Source organism: Cetorhinus maximus, chromosome 15 (assembly GCF_964194155.1).
Source record: "Cetorhinus maximus chromosome 15, sCetMax3.hap1.1, whole genome shotgun sequence".
Lineage (NCBI taxonomy): Eukaryota > Metazoa > Chordata > Chondrichthyes > Lamniformes > Cetorhinidae > Cetorhinus > Cetorhinus maximus.
Window position 1 is genome coordinate 71,503,756 of NC_135893.1, and position 13,570 is coordinate 71,517,325.

General features: G+C 40.6%; 1 protein-coding gene across 1 annotated transcript in view; it reads right to left on the reverse strand.

Annotated features, from left to right (window-relative positions):
• Positions 1 to 13,570, reverse strand: part of fscn1a (fascin actin-bundling protein 1a) — a 31,804-nt gene that overhangs the window by 2,726 nt on the left and 15,508 nt on the right. Inside the window, exons 2-3 of the mRNA XM_078558617.1 lie at positions 10,828 to 10,984; positions 2,220 to 2,341 (exon numbers count right to left, since the gene is read on the reverse strand). Of these exons, the coding sequence (XP_078414743.1) occupies positions 2,220 to 2,341; positions 10,828 to 10,984 (279 nt within the window). The remainder of the gene's footprint in view (positions 1 to 2,219; positions 2,342 to 10,827; positions 10,985 to 13,570) is intronic.

Sequence of the window (13,570 nt, forward strand, 5' to 3'; positions counted from 1 at the left end):
CAAAGCAGCTTAGAAATCTAGCTGGACTCAGTTATGCAGAAATATGGAATCACTTCAAATGAACTGGAAGTCTCCATCAGAAAGTGAAGTAAACAAACTTTCAGTTCATCTGCACTGAAGGTATATTAACTAAAGCAAATATTCAGGATAAACACATGGCTCAAAGCGGAAAAACTGTTTAATGCATTAAGTCTGGCAGATGGGAAAACCTGTAGCAGCAATTGTATCATTTTGATTCATTACTCCAAAAGAGAAGTGGCTTATGGCCAACACATGGCCCTGGTACCAGTGCATTGATTATTAGGAACTGCTAGATGAAAAGTATCCAAGGTCCATCTAGTTTGCCTGCCACTATCCTGGTGAAAAATGATAATTAAATGTCTTGATTCATAAAGGGGGTGGAGTGGAGAATAAAGAACAAAATTCCCTGGGGAGTTAGAACACAACCTTTACAGCACTGAAGTGTTGTTAATAACTCTTTGCCAATATTAAACCCAAGAATTCCATAACATTATATACAGTTTCATGATCTGCAAAAGTACTGGAACAAACAGCTTCCTACTTTAGCAACAAATATGATGGAACACCATTTCATGGAAAATTAGAAAGAGATTTCCTAAGTTTGGGTCAAAACACGAAAGGAACATGCTGGTCAAAATCTTCTGGCTAAAGGAAAAGAACACCCAGCTTTTGTCGATTTAGATTTTAAAAAAGAACCAATGAATTTTCAGTTGCATTTCCAATAAATCTGTAGCCAAGTTTATATGCAACTTGATGTAATGCTTCAAGAAAGGGAGGGCAAGCAGCTAAAAGCAAGGGTTTAATATTGGAACCTCCGGCAATAATTGTGCCCAACTCATTTTAATCTCCCTCGGTAGTTTAAAATGAGTTAGGCACAATTGAAAAACAAGATTGTGGTAATCCTGGAAATGCTTCTTATGCTATGCACTAGTCAGGTTAAGGAGAGAAACATTTGGAAAGTCAACATGTAGTGCAGGATGCTGAGCTTTTTACAGCAAACTTGAAGAGGAGGGAATGCTAGATCAAAGAGACAGCATTTACCTGAACCAAAACAATCATATGTCCTTATGATGAAACGACTTGTGGAGCGATAGAAAGGATTCAAACCTACTTGTGGCCCCCAGGGGACAGGTTAGATTTGATATTCAAGAAGAAGGAGGAGAGGCTTAAAGACTTAATAAAAGTTATGAGAATGAAGGGGGAACGAAAAGCCAAGAGGCAACAAGAAGCAAATAAAGTACACTGTTGGAGAGATTCAGAAGCATTAATAACTATGGTTTAGACAAATTTATTACTCTCAGTTATAACATTTTCAGCAGAGATAGGGGAGAGGAAAAAAAGAACGTTGGCAGTGTTAGAAGTATTTTTATCAATACTAGGAAGTGCAAATATACCTTTAATGGTGCATTCAGACAACTATTCATGTTAAAGTTAACAGGAAGCGGTACTATATTTTTGATTTGCATACAGGTCAAACAGTGGGGATCTGTAGGCAGTACAGACAGGTCAATAACATTGGTGATTTTAAGCCATTCCAACATGGACTGGAATAAAGGTTCTATTAATGTGGAAAACTTCAGAAATGAAACCAGGGCTGCCTCCTAGCTCAATATGCCTTAGCAAGCAAAGGTTGTTGGGGGGGTGGGGGGGGAATGGGGAAAAGAAACAAGCATTGCTTGATTTAAATTTGGAAATGAATTGGTGAAAATAACCAAAATGAGTAGGAGAATAAATGCAAGGGTAGAAAAGGAAATTAAGAATCAAAAGATAACATTGCTGGACTGGAGAAGCAAAATTCAATGAAATACAGGGTGTGGCCAAAAGTAAGTGAGCAGAAGTTAGCAAACAGGTCAACAAATCAGCAACAGAAAATCTTCAAAAACACAAGATGTGTAAAGTACAAAGTAAATACATTTTAAAAGGCAAACTTTCCCCCCTTTCTCCTTAACATGCACAATATATGCTGTGGGACAGCAAAGATACCAATAAAGTACTCTCTCTTGAAGAAGGGAAAATAATAAAGCAGGTAACTACAGATGTACACTAATGTCCTCTTTCCCATGGCATCACATACTCCAAACACTGCCTCATTTTGGACAGTTTGCAACAAAATACAACACTGGGTACTGGAAGATGAAGCATAAAGAAGCTAGAAGCAGCAGACATAGTTTGCCTATAGTTTGGAAGCCTGGACTTACCTGGTGTTTCTATGCTAGCACAAAGCTGCCCATTCTTTTTAGCTGCTACATATTTTCCATTGACAGCCTTCAGAACAATCCTCTGCCCACGCCATTCAATTTCAAAGTAGCTGTTGCCATTTCTGTGAAACAAGATGGAAAAAAAATATTCTTGTAGCTTTAAAAAAAAGCCGATTTCATTTCATTTTTGAAGGAGGACTTTTAGGTCTCTGCACAGCATCTGTAACAAATGCTTTAATAATCTAACCCATAACCAGGAAGTGCCTTGCCTCAGTTTATACTTCTACCTGATTCAGCCCATTTTATAAAAAGAGAGAATTGCCACAAACTGCTGGAGACCCGGCCTTTGGAATTTTAATTCTTGCCTAATTTTCAATTGAGTTTAAAGATGTATAGGATTAGTACAATTACACACCAATTTGAAATTTATAATGATCTTTTAGAACAAAAAGGACAACTACAACTGCAATTTTGTATATAACTATACAAAATTGTCATCCAAAAAGGTACTCTCTCACAGTTTTTTTTAAAAAGTAGTAATTTGAATGAGTTCATTTTTTCATCATTTATCCCTTTCCTCGTCTTCCTGCTCAGATACTGCTGCAATGAAGTGAGAAGCTGGACAGTGCTCTGCTTCCAGTCACCATGAATAGCTCGAGTAAAACTCTTTCCCTGCTTTGCAAAAAGTTGCTGCCTCTACTCAACATGGCACAGATTGTTAATGCCGGTCGGTGAAGTCAAAACTAAGGCAGAGCCTTTCCTTACTGAGTTTATTGACTTTGTTCAGTGTCAACAATCCTCACATCCACCCAGTGTCCCAGCTGTCCTCTATTTAGGTGTTAAAATACCCCATCACCCATTTGCCTCAACAATGTAATTGACATTGACACAGATTATACCTCATCTCTATACCATTCCCTGCTCTATGGCACTGAATGCAAGGATCAAATGGACAGCACAACCATTCAACCTTACATCACATCGTCAACTTTGTCTTTGTAGCAAGTGTCCTAACAACATGAAATCCTTTAACTAATCAGCTGTATGCACTGAATAATTTGAAGGTAATTTGCATTAATCCTCAAATCATGCAACAGTCAAACTTAAAATTATTATTTCAGCACAATACATCAATTCTCTTAACATAAGAGAGATGAGGCCAGAAATAATTACCATAGATTACATAAGTCTCCCTCCGAAGCCTCCAAAAATCCTTCCAAAAACCAGGGATGACCTATACACTGAGTATAAAATGTGAACTGGCTGTTTAGTGGTCACCATTTTGAAATGTGAAGGAAATAACACTGGTAATTCAAGTAAAATAATATGGCGTGGTTTATTAAATGATTCATTGTACAAAGATACCTTTAGCCACAATTAAAATGTTTTCAAACTATCAAATGCATTGTCTTTGGCATCCAATGCAAATAATTCATCAAATTCTTTGAATCACTTTGGTGCCATCGCAAGGATTACACTCTGGATCAGATTTGGTGCTTTCACTTTCAAAAATCATCCCTTCACAACAAATCATCATCCTCATCATCCATTGAATTGGATATTCTGTATTTTTGAACAATCTGATGACATGTGGTGCACCAATAGCATCCACAATTTTATAATGAAACCACACAAAACATCAAGTAAGGCAGCATGCATATTTCCACTCGAGGTTTTTTGACTGGCAGTCATCCACCTGTTCCGTTCAGTGCGAACATTATCCTTAAATGGCTTGAAGCACGCGTCCAAAGGCTGAACTATGGACGTGAGACAGCAATGTGGGTGTTTAGCCATGCAGGCTATAACCACTGTGAATCTGGTCTTCTCATGTCCTGTCAGGTTCAGAAACCATTCTAGTGAAACTGACTACTCAGTTTGTCTGCTGGCCATAATTGAAATTCATGGGTGTTTCATCCATGGCACCAAATGTGATTTAATGGGTACATGTGTTTTTGCCACCATCTGATAGAAACTGGTAATTTTGACATCAAAGTCTTTTACTCATCTGAGCAATCTTGGTCTTCTGCTGCAACACTAGATATTTTCATTCTATAAAGCAGCTACACAAACTAACTGTTGCTCTGGCAGGACAGATGATGTGTTGCTGCTGCAGCATGTGGGAGCTGCTGGATACCAAGATGATCCAGAGTAAACACATCTGCAGTAAGTGTTTGCAACCTGAGGAACTGGAGTCCGAGCTGCAGACATTGCACCAAATCAAGGAAAGTTAACTGGACACTTTGCTCCAGGAGGCGGTCACACCCCTCAGATTAGGTCATTCAAATTTGGTTTGTGATCAGGGACAGGAGGGTCTGACTGCAGGTGAAGCAGGTTTGGGGACCCAGGGGTAGTGTTCAAGGAGCCTCAGCCCCGGCAATTGTCCAACAGCTACAAGGTTCGTGCAAGCTGTGTGGACAAAACCAGGGACTGCGGGGAGAATGAGCAAACTGACCATGGCACTGTGGTACAGGGAGCCATTCAAGTTTTGGGAGGAAACAGGAATGTAGTAGCGGTAGGGGAAAGTATAATTAGGAGGATAGATACTGTTCCCTGTAGCCGTGGGCATAAGGCCCGAAGGCTGTGTTGCCCGCCCAGTGCCAGGGTTAAGGACATCTCAGGGCCGGAGATTAACTTGGAGTGGGAGGGGAGGGATCCAGTTGTCATCATCCAAATTGGTACCAATGACATTGATAGGACTAGAAAGGAGGTTCTCCTGAAAGAATCTGAGTTAGGAGCTAAATTTTAAAAATCTCAGGATTATTACCTGAGCCACAGGCAAACTGGCATAGGGCAAATAAAGTCAAGGAGTTAAATGCGTAGCTCAAAGATTGGTGTGGGAGGAATGGGTTTCAGTTCATAGGGCACTGGCACCAATACTGGGGTAGAAGGGAGCTGTTCCAGTGGGGCGGGCTTCACTTGAACCATGCTGGGGCCAGTATCCTGGCAAATCAAATAACTAGGGCTGTAGAAAGGGCGTTAAACTAAATAGATTTTTGGTGGGGGGAAGGAGGAGGAGGAGAAGGAGGAGAAGAGAGAGAGTGAGAGAGAGGGGCTTATGGAGAGGGGATACATAAGCTTACAAAGCAAAAGGATTTGGCAGCATTGCAGGGCAGCTATTTAGGTAATGATCCCAGAGTGTGACAGGAAGGGACAGAGTGTACAAACAAAAAAAAAGCAGCAAATAAGGTCAAAAAATGGTAAAAAGGCAAAATTAATGGCTCTTTACTTAAATGCATGTAGTATTCAGAACAAAGTTAATGAATTACCGGACACGGAGGTAATGGATATGATCTTATAGCCATTACGGAGACGTGGTTACAAGCAGATCAAAGCTGGGAACTAAATTTTCAGGGGCATGTGACTTTTCAAAAGGACAGGCAGGAAGGAAAGAGTGGTGGGGTAGCTTTGTTAGTAAAAAGGTGGAATAAGTATGATAGCAAGAAATGATCTTGGATCGGAAGATGTAGAATCTATATGGGTGGAGGTAAGAAATAACAAGGGGAAGAACACACTGATGAGAGTAGTCTATAGGCCCCCCAACAGTAGCTATACTGTAGGACAGGAAATAAATCAAGAGGTAATGAGGGCATGTTAAAAAGGCAGTACATTAATCATGGGTGACTTTAATCTTCATACAGATTGGGAAAATCAAATTGACAGAGGTAGCCATGAGCAAAAATTCATAGAATGTATTTGGGACAATTTCCTAGAACAAAATGTTGTGGATCCAACCAGAGATTAGGTTATTTTGGACCTGGTAATGGGTAATGAGGCAGGTTTAATAAATGATCTTAGGGTAAAAGATCCCCTAGGAAACAGTGACCATAACATGGTAGAATTTAGCATTCAGTTCGAGTGTGAGGAACTTGGGTCGGAAACAACTGTGTCAAACTTAAAGAAGGGTAATTACAAAGGAATGAGGGCAGAGTTGGCTGGAGTGGACTGGGAAAGGAGCTTAGCAGAAAAGATGGTTGATGAACAATGGCAGACATTTGAGAAAATAGCTCATGACTCACAACAAAGATATATCCCAGTGAGGAAGGATTCTAGGAAGGGGATAAACCAACCATGGTTAACCAAGGAATTTAAGGATAATATCAAATTGAAAGAACAACATACAATGTGGCAAAGATTAGTGGTAAGCCACATGGGCCCTTTAGAGAGAGAATGAGGCTGGGGAAATCATAATGGGGAATCAAGATATGGCAGAGGAGTTGAATAAATACTTTGCATCAGTCTTCGCAGTAGAAGACACTAATAGCATTCCAAAAATATTAAATAATCAAGCGGCAAAAAGGGAGTTGGAGGGGGGGGAGAAATAAATACTATCATGAGAGAAAAAGTACTAGGGAAACTATTGGGGCTAAAGTCTGATAAGTCCCCTGATGGGTTGCATCCTAGAACATCAAAGGAAGCAGCTACAGAGATAGTGGTAATCTTCCAAGAATCCTTAGATTCTGGAAAAGTTCCAGAGGATTGGAAAACTGCCGATGTAACACCCTTATTCAAAAATGGAGACAAAACACAGATAACTATAGGCCAGTTAGCTTAACATCCTAGAATCCTTCCTCACTGGGAAAAATGTTAGAGTCTATTATAAAGGATGTAACAGCAAAGCATTTAGAAATGCATAATACAATTAGGCATAGTCAGCATGGCTTCATGAAGGGAAATCATGCCTGACAAATTTATTAGAATTCTTTGAGGTAAAAAGCAGGATAGATAAAGGGGAACCAGTAGATGTAATATATTTGGATTTCCAAAAGGCATTCAATAAGGCACCGCACACAAGGCTACTTAATAAGATAAGAGCTCATGGTTTTGGGGGTAGTATATTAACATGGATAGAAGATTTGCTAACTAATTAGGAGACAGAGTTGGGATATGGGGGGGGGCATTTTCAGGATGGCAACCTGTAACTAGTGGGAGTGCCACAATGATCAGTGCTGGGGCCACAATTATTTACAATATATATTAATGACTTGGATGAGAGAAGTGAATGTACTATCACCAAGTTTGTAGATGACACAATAGGTGGGAAGGCAAGTGGTGAGGATGACAAAGTCTACAGAGGGATATAGACAGCTTAAGTGAGTGGGCAAAAACTTGGTAGATGGAATATAATGTGGGAAAACGTGAGGTTATGCAATCTGGCAGGAAGAATAGAAGGGCTGGATATTATTTAAGCGGAGAAAGACTGCAGAAGGCTGTAGCACAGATGGATTTGGGGGTCCTTGTGCATGAATCCCAAAAAGCCATCATACAAGTTCGGCAGGTAATAGGGAAGGCAAATGGAATGTTGGCCTTTATTTCAAAGGGAATGGAGTATAAAAATAAGGAAGTCTTGCTAAAACTATACAAGGCACTAGTTAGACCATACCTAGAATACTGTGAACAGATTTGGTTCCCTTATCTAAGGAAAGATATACTGGCATTGGAGGCAGTCCAGAGAAGGTTCACTAGGTTGATCCGGGTATGGAGGGATTTTCTTATGAGGAGAGGTTGAGTAGGTTGGGCCTGTACTCATTGGAGTCAAAAAGAATGAGAGGCGACCTTATTGAAACGTAAGATCCTTAGGGAGCTTGACAAGCTAGGTGCTGAGAGTTTTTTCCCCTTGTGGGAACATCTAGGACCAGATGGCATAATCTCAGAGTAAGGAGTCACCCATTTAAGATATGGAGGAATTTCTTCTGAGGGTAGTGAATCTGCTGAATTCTTTACCATAGAGCGCTATAGAGGCTGGGTCATTCAGTATATTGAAGACTGCGATAGACAGATTTTTAATAAGTGAGGGAATCAAGGGTTATGGGGAAAAGGCAGGAAAGTGGAGTTGAGGATTATCAGGTCAGCCATGATTTCATTGAATGGTGGAGCAGACTGAAATGTGCCGAATGGCCTACTTCTGCTCCTACGTCTTATGGTCGTATGAAATCTTTGCTAGTCTTGGGGTTTGAATTGACCTATTTGAAGGAGAGAGTCTTGGACAGGCAAGGTTTGATCAGGGATAGTCAGCATGGCTTTGTCAGAGGGAGGTCATATCTAACAAATTTGATTGAATTTTTTGAGGAGGTGACCAGATGTGTAGATGAGCGTAGTGCAGTTGATGTAGTTTATATGGATTTCAGCAAAGCCTTTGACAAGGTCCCACATGGGAGACTTATAAAGAAGGCAAATGCACATGGGATACAGGGTAATTTGATAAGGTGGATTCAAAATTAGCTTAGTTGTAGGAGACAGAGGGTGATGACAGAAGGATGCTTTAGTGACTGGAAGCCAGTGTCCAGTGGCATATCACAGGGATCTGTGCTGGGTCCCCTATTATTTGTCATTTATATAAATGACATAGATGACTATGTGGGGGGTAGGATTAGTAAGTTTGTTGATGACACAAAGTTTGGCTGGGTGGTTAAGAGTGAGGTCGAGTGTCTTGGGCTACAGGAAGATATAGACGGGATGGTCAAATGGGCAGATAGAATTTAACCCTGAAGAGTGTGAGGTGATACACTTTGGAAGGAGTAATTTGACAAGGAAGTATTCAATGAACAGCATGACACTAGGAAGTTCTGAGGAACAAAGGAACCTTGGCATGTGTGTCCACAGATCTCTGAAAGCGGAGGGGCATGTTAGTGGGGTGGTGAAAAAGGCATATGGGACACTTGCCTTTATCAATTGAGGCACAGATTACAAAAGTAGGGAGGTCATGTTGGAGTTGTATAGAACCTTGGTGAGGCCACAGCTGGAGTACCGTGTGCTGTTCTGGTCACCACATTATAGGAAGGATGTGATTGCACTGGAGGGGGTGCAGAGGAGATTCACCAGGATGTTGCCTGGGATGAAACATTTAAGTTATGAAGAGAGGTTGAATAGACTTGGGTTGTTTTCGTTGGGAGTAGAGAAGACTAAAGGGCTACCTGATCGATGTGTACAAGATTATGAGGGGCATGGACAGGGTGGATAGGGAGCAGCTGTTCCCCTTAGTTGAAGGGTCAGTCACGAAGGGACACAAGTTCAAGGTGAGGGGCAGGAGGTTTATGGGGGTGGGGGGGGGGCGCGGATGTGAGGAAAAGCTTTTTTACCCAGGAGGGTGGTGACGGTCTGGAATGCACTGCCTGGGAGGGTGGTGGAGGCGGGTTGCCTCACATAATTTAAAAAGTACCTGGATGAGCACTTGGCACGTCATAACATTCAAGGCTATGGGCCAAGTGCTGGTAAATGGGATTAGGTAGGTCAGGTGTTTCTCACGTGTCGGTGCAGACTCGATGGACCAAAGGGCCTCTTCTGCACTGTGAGATTCTGTGATTTGAGCGTGTATGTACACATGACGACATATCCATTCTGAAGATTCAAGGACCCATTCTGATACTTGCTTCTCAAGATCAGGCCAGTGGTTGGTCCCTATTTTCATGATGCATTTGGGCTTGGACAACTTCTTCAGGGTAGACTCATTCTTCTAGTCTCACTAACAATGGATTCCCTCACTGCATTAGTTATTTGACGAGTTAGCAAATGTTACGACTTCCAGCTTGAAAGCAACTTCGTACTTCACCCATTTTTCTGGAAGATCCATTTCTGTTCATCACTCACCATGCCACACGTGCTTTATGTGGATGTGTCTTAAACTCCCGCGCAGCAACTTTGCAACACAGCCTGTATCGCCTGCCTGATCCCATACGCCAACTTAACAGTATAAGCCAAGTAAAACATGCATTTCTGGAGTGAAAAATTGAGGCCACTACTGAGAGTATCGCATTTCTCATAGCTGAAAGGTCGGGGGGGGGGATCAACTTGCATAGGAGGCATGCTTTTTGGCACAGAAAAATAATTGGGGCCACCTTATATGTCTCAATCTACCATACATAATTTACTGCAGATGCCAGCTGCATTAGGGAGGAGTAAAATCCTAACCTCAACTTCAAATCCCATAAATTAAAATCTTGGCAGTTTCAAATATTCCAGTTTAGCTCTGATTTTAAAAAAACCTGGATTAAGATCATCAACAAAATTTTAACAAATTTTATGTTCATCCCTACATTATGGAAGTTCTGAAGTTTTCCCCACCAGGATTTAAAAAAAGGTAGTTATCGAATTCTCAATGGTATCACTGTAATGTCAATTATATTAATTTCCAGATGACACTGGAGCACATCTGTTCATTACACAGTCATTCACAGGAGATTCTAAGCTTCATTTCTTCAATATTACGGAGGCTTAAAGGGAGGAAGTACTTCAGTGAATGTATTTGACTGCAGGTCAGGATATAGAAAGGCCACAGCAAAATCACAATTAACTTGACAAGTCTTATATTATCACATAGAACACAACTTATTTTTACATTTAAAAGTCATTAAAAACATTATTCCATCCAGGTTTGAACATTTAGGAGTCATGATTGTACTAATCTTTGAGCAAAAGAAGTCGTCAAGAGACAGCCTTTTCATGCGAAAGCTGGATGATGTCCATATAAAGAGGCCCAGTTTACTACAATAAATGCTTGTGGTTTTCATAAAATAACCACAATTTCATTAGTGTGAATTAATAATGACAGCTGGTGAATTATAATCTTTGTAGCTCAAGGCTTATTCCTGTATGTAGATTTGTATTCACTTACTTTGTAGAGGCAGTAGATTGTACCCCGCCATTAGCAGTCAGAGTCCAGTATTTGCCAGTGCACGTTCGGAAAGCACACTTTTTGGTTTCTTTGTTGATTTCTAATTGGAAAGTTTCCTGGTCACTTTCTTCATCCTGATTAGCAGACAGGTCCATACCTTTCAGGGAACAAATCATAACATCAGGATTCAAAGCTGGGACAGAACTGAATGGAATTTCTTCTCCACTTCAAGCAGCACAAGAGAGCATCAAATAGACCAAATCAAATCTGTTTTGCTGTAGTCATGCTGAAACCAGATACATAACCACCCCTTAGCATGGTAGAGCAAAACTACTGCTACAGTTGGGGCTGGTTAGCCCAGTTGGCTAGATGGCTAGTGTGTGGTTCAGCATAATGCCAGTGTGGATTTGATTCCTATCCCAGTGGAAGTAGATAGACGTGGGACCCCAAGAATGGAAGGCAATAGCGAACAATCACTGAAAAACTGCACAGATAATGGCTAAGGATGAAGCATCAGCAGATAATGAGCTAAGGACCTGCCTTTGGGCAGAGCACACATCATGTTTGCTAAAGTTTCAGCATGAAAAGCACCAGAGTGTGTCAATTAACCCTGGAAACACAAAAAAGGGGTAGAAATTTGTCTCGGGTTATATCCTAAATAACACAAAGGTGTTATTTAGCACCTTTGAGACAAATATCTATTCCAAAGAATCAGAATCCATTGGGCTTGAGGTCAAGTCAGTTAATTGAACACAGAGGAAATAGTTGACCAGAATATTGATTTTTATCCTCGTGCCTTAGAAAAATTAAAAAAGGGCCAAAGACAGAGAGGGTTAAAAAAAAAAAGGCAATGTAACCACCAAAACAAAATAGTTGTACTAAAATACTTTTAATAAGTTTTGGACATACAAATTAGTACATTTAATTTAAGATAAAGTGCCCCCAAAAGATTTGGACTTTAGAAGACAGAAGATGGAACACGCATGTACACTTTTAAAAACTCAGTATCTTGGGCTATAGTTGGGAAGAGAAAGAATTCATCAGCTCAGCCACAGCACCATGTTAGAAGAGATCTGTGTGGTTACCAAGTGCAAATAGGCCCACTACCCGGAATAGTTCTAACCTAGCTGTGGAAAAGTGTACAAATACAGGTCCACCGAGTTAACTGGAGACGTGGGAGAATCGGCACACAGTAGCTTCTTTTGAACTCTACTGAAGAACATTCCTCCCCAGCCACAAAACCAGATTATAGGCCAGACCAGCGAGTTGGAATCTGCCAATTTAAAATGCTCTTGGAAAAAAAAAGATGGGTGGGGGAATGGCAGAGTATTTAAAGTAGCTTTGAAACAATTAAATTAAAAAGATTACAAAGAAATTTATTAAAACTGAAAGAAGCTATTTCACCATTCTTCTGTCACTTAAAATGAGTTTTAAAGTTATGCATTGGGCAGCTCGCTCTTTAAAATAAAGCACATTTTCAAAAACAAACTGCCACAGAATATTTTTGGCAAAGTCAAGAATTTTGATAGGCCACTTCAAAAGGCCTTTTCTTCTTCCTGTCCCAAGCTCTCAAATTCCAATGAATTTGGAAGGAAATTTTAAAATGGCAACAGTAATTTTGAGGGTTTAAACAAAAACAAAATCAAAAGATTTCTGTCCATCCCATTATAGCTGGAGCACTCTTCAAAGGAAGCAGCTGGACTAGTAGCTTTGGAGTCAAGTACAATTAGAACGGAAAATACAGCATTTAAAAACAGGCAACAACTTATTTTGGACACTATAGCTAAGAAATTATTTATAGTAACACCAACAGTTAAGATTCATTGTGTAGAAATGTAAAGTGGAAGCCATAACTAACCAAACGCTTTTAAATTATTTAACTTCCTTTCCAATTTTCCCCAGTCCCCTCATCTCATTGTCTGAATGTTATAAAAGCATTTTGCTCAAAATGGCCGTTCCTCATGAACTAGATGAGAGCCAGGAGCCACACAAAAACGGAACAGCCTTCACCAACGATCCCACAAAGGCAGCTGCAGAATTGCTACCGTGGCAAGTTTTCCAAGAGCCCAGAGAAGGACTCGCTACTTCACCCCAGCGCTGCTGCTTTGATTTAAGCCAGCTAAACGAGCACAAACCAACATTTGAATACTTAGTCTGTGATTCAGAAGCACACCACCTGGTCTATTTAACCAGTGAATTTTTAAAGCATGCAATTCAACCACTCTTAGGACCAATGCTCCCTCTAAGACGCATGTATACGTGGCCACACAGTAACCCGGAAAGTGCCACTAATCAAAATAAACAGGTCGCTCACAACTTGGTTAGTTCAAATAAATTTTCAGCGTAATGTGAGCCATGACTTAAATGGACAAGCCGTGTTCAGGAGTTTGTAGCCCGGCCAGTACAAAAGAAAATTTAGCGTGATTATTGCTCACAAGGCAGCAGTTACTACCCAACCCATTTAGCTTTGTGTAAAGGATGGGCAAGCTTTTCCTGTGAGGCCAGGAACACTCCAGCTTTACTTGGGTCTACAAAACAAACTTTAAAAAAAAAAAAATTCATTTAAAAACCCGCCCAGAATGGCCTGATAGTGGAGTCCCCACTTCTCCCCCACTCAGGCCTAAGAGTAAAATGGCAGGCTGCTATTTCTCAGTTCAGCTCAGTTTTAATTTTGGGACTGCCTACCCTGAGCTTTGTGGTCAGCATGTTAGTGAAGAGCAGCATTACTAACAAAGGCTCTGCT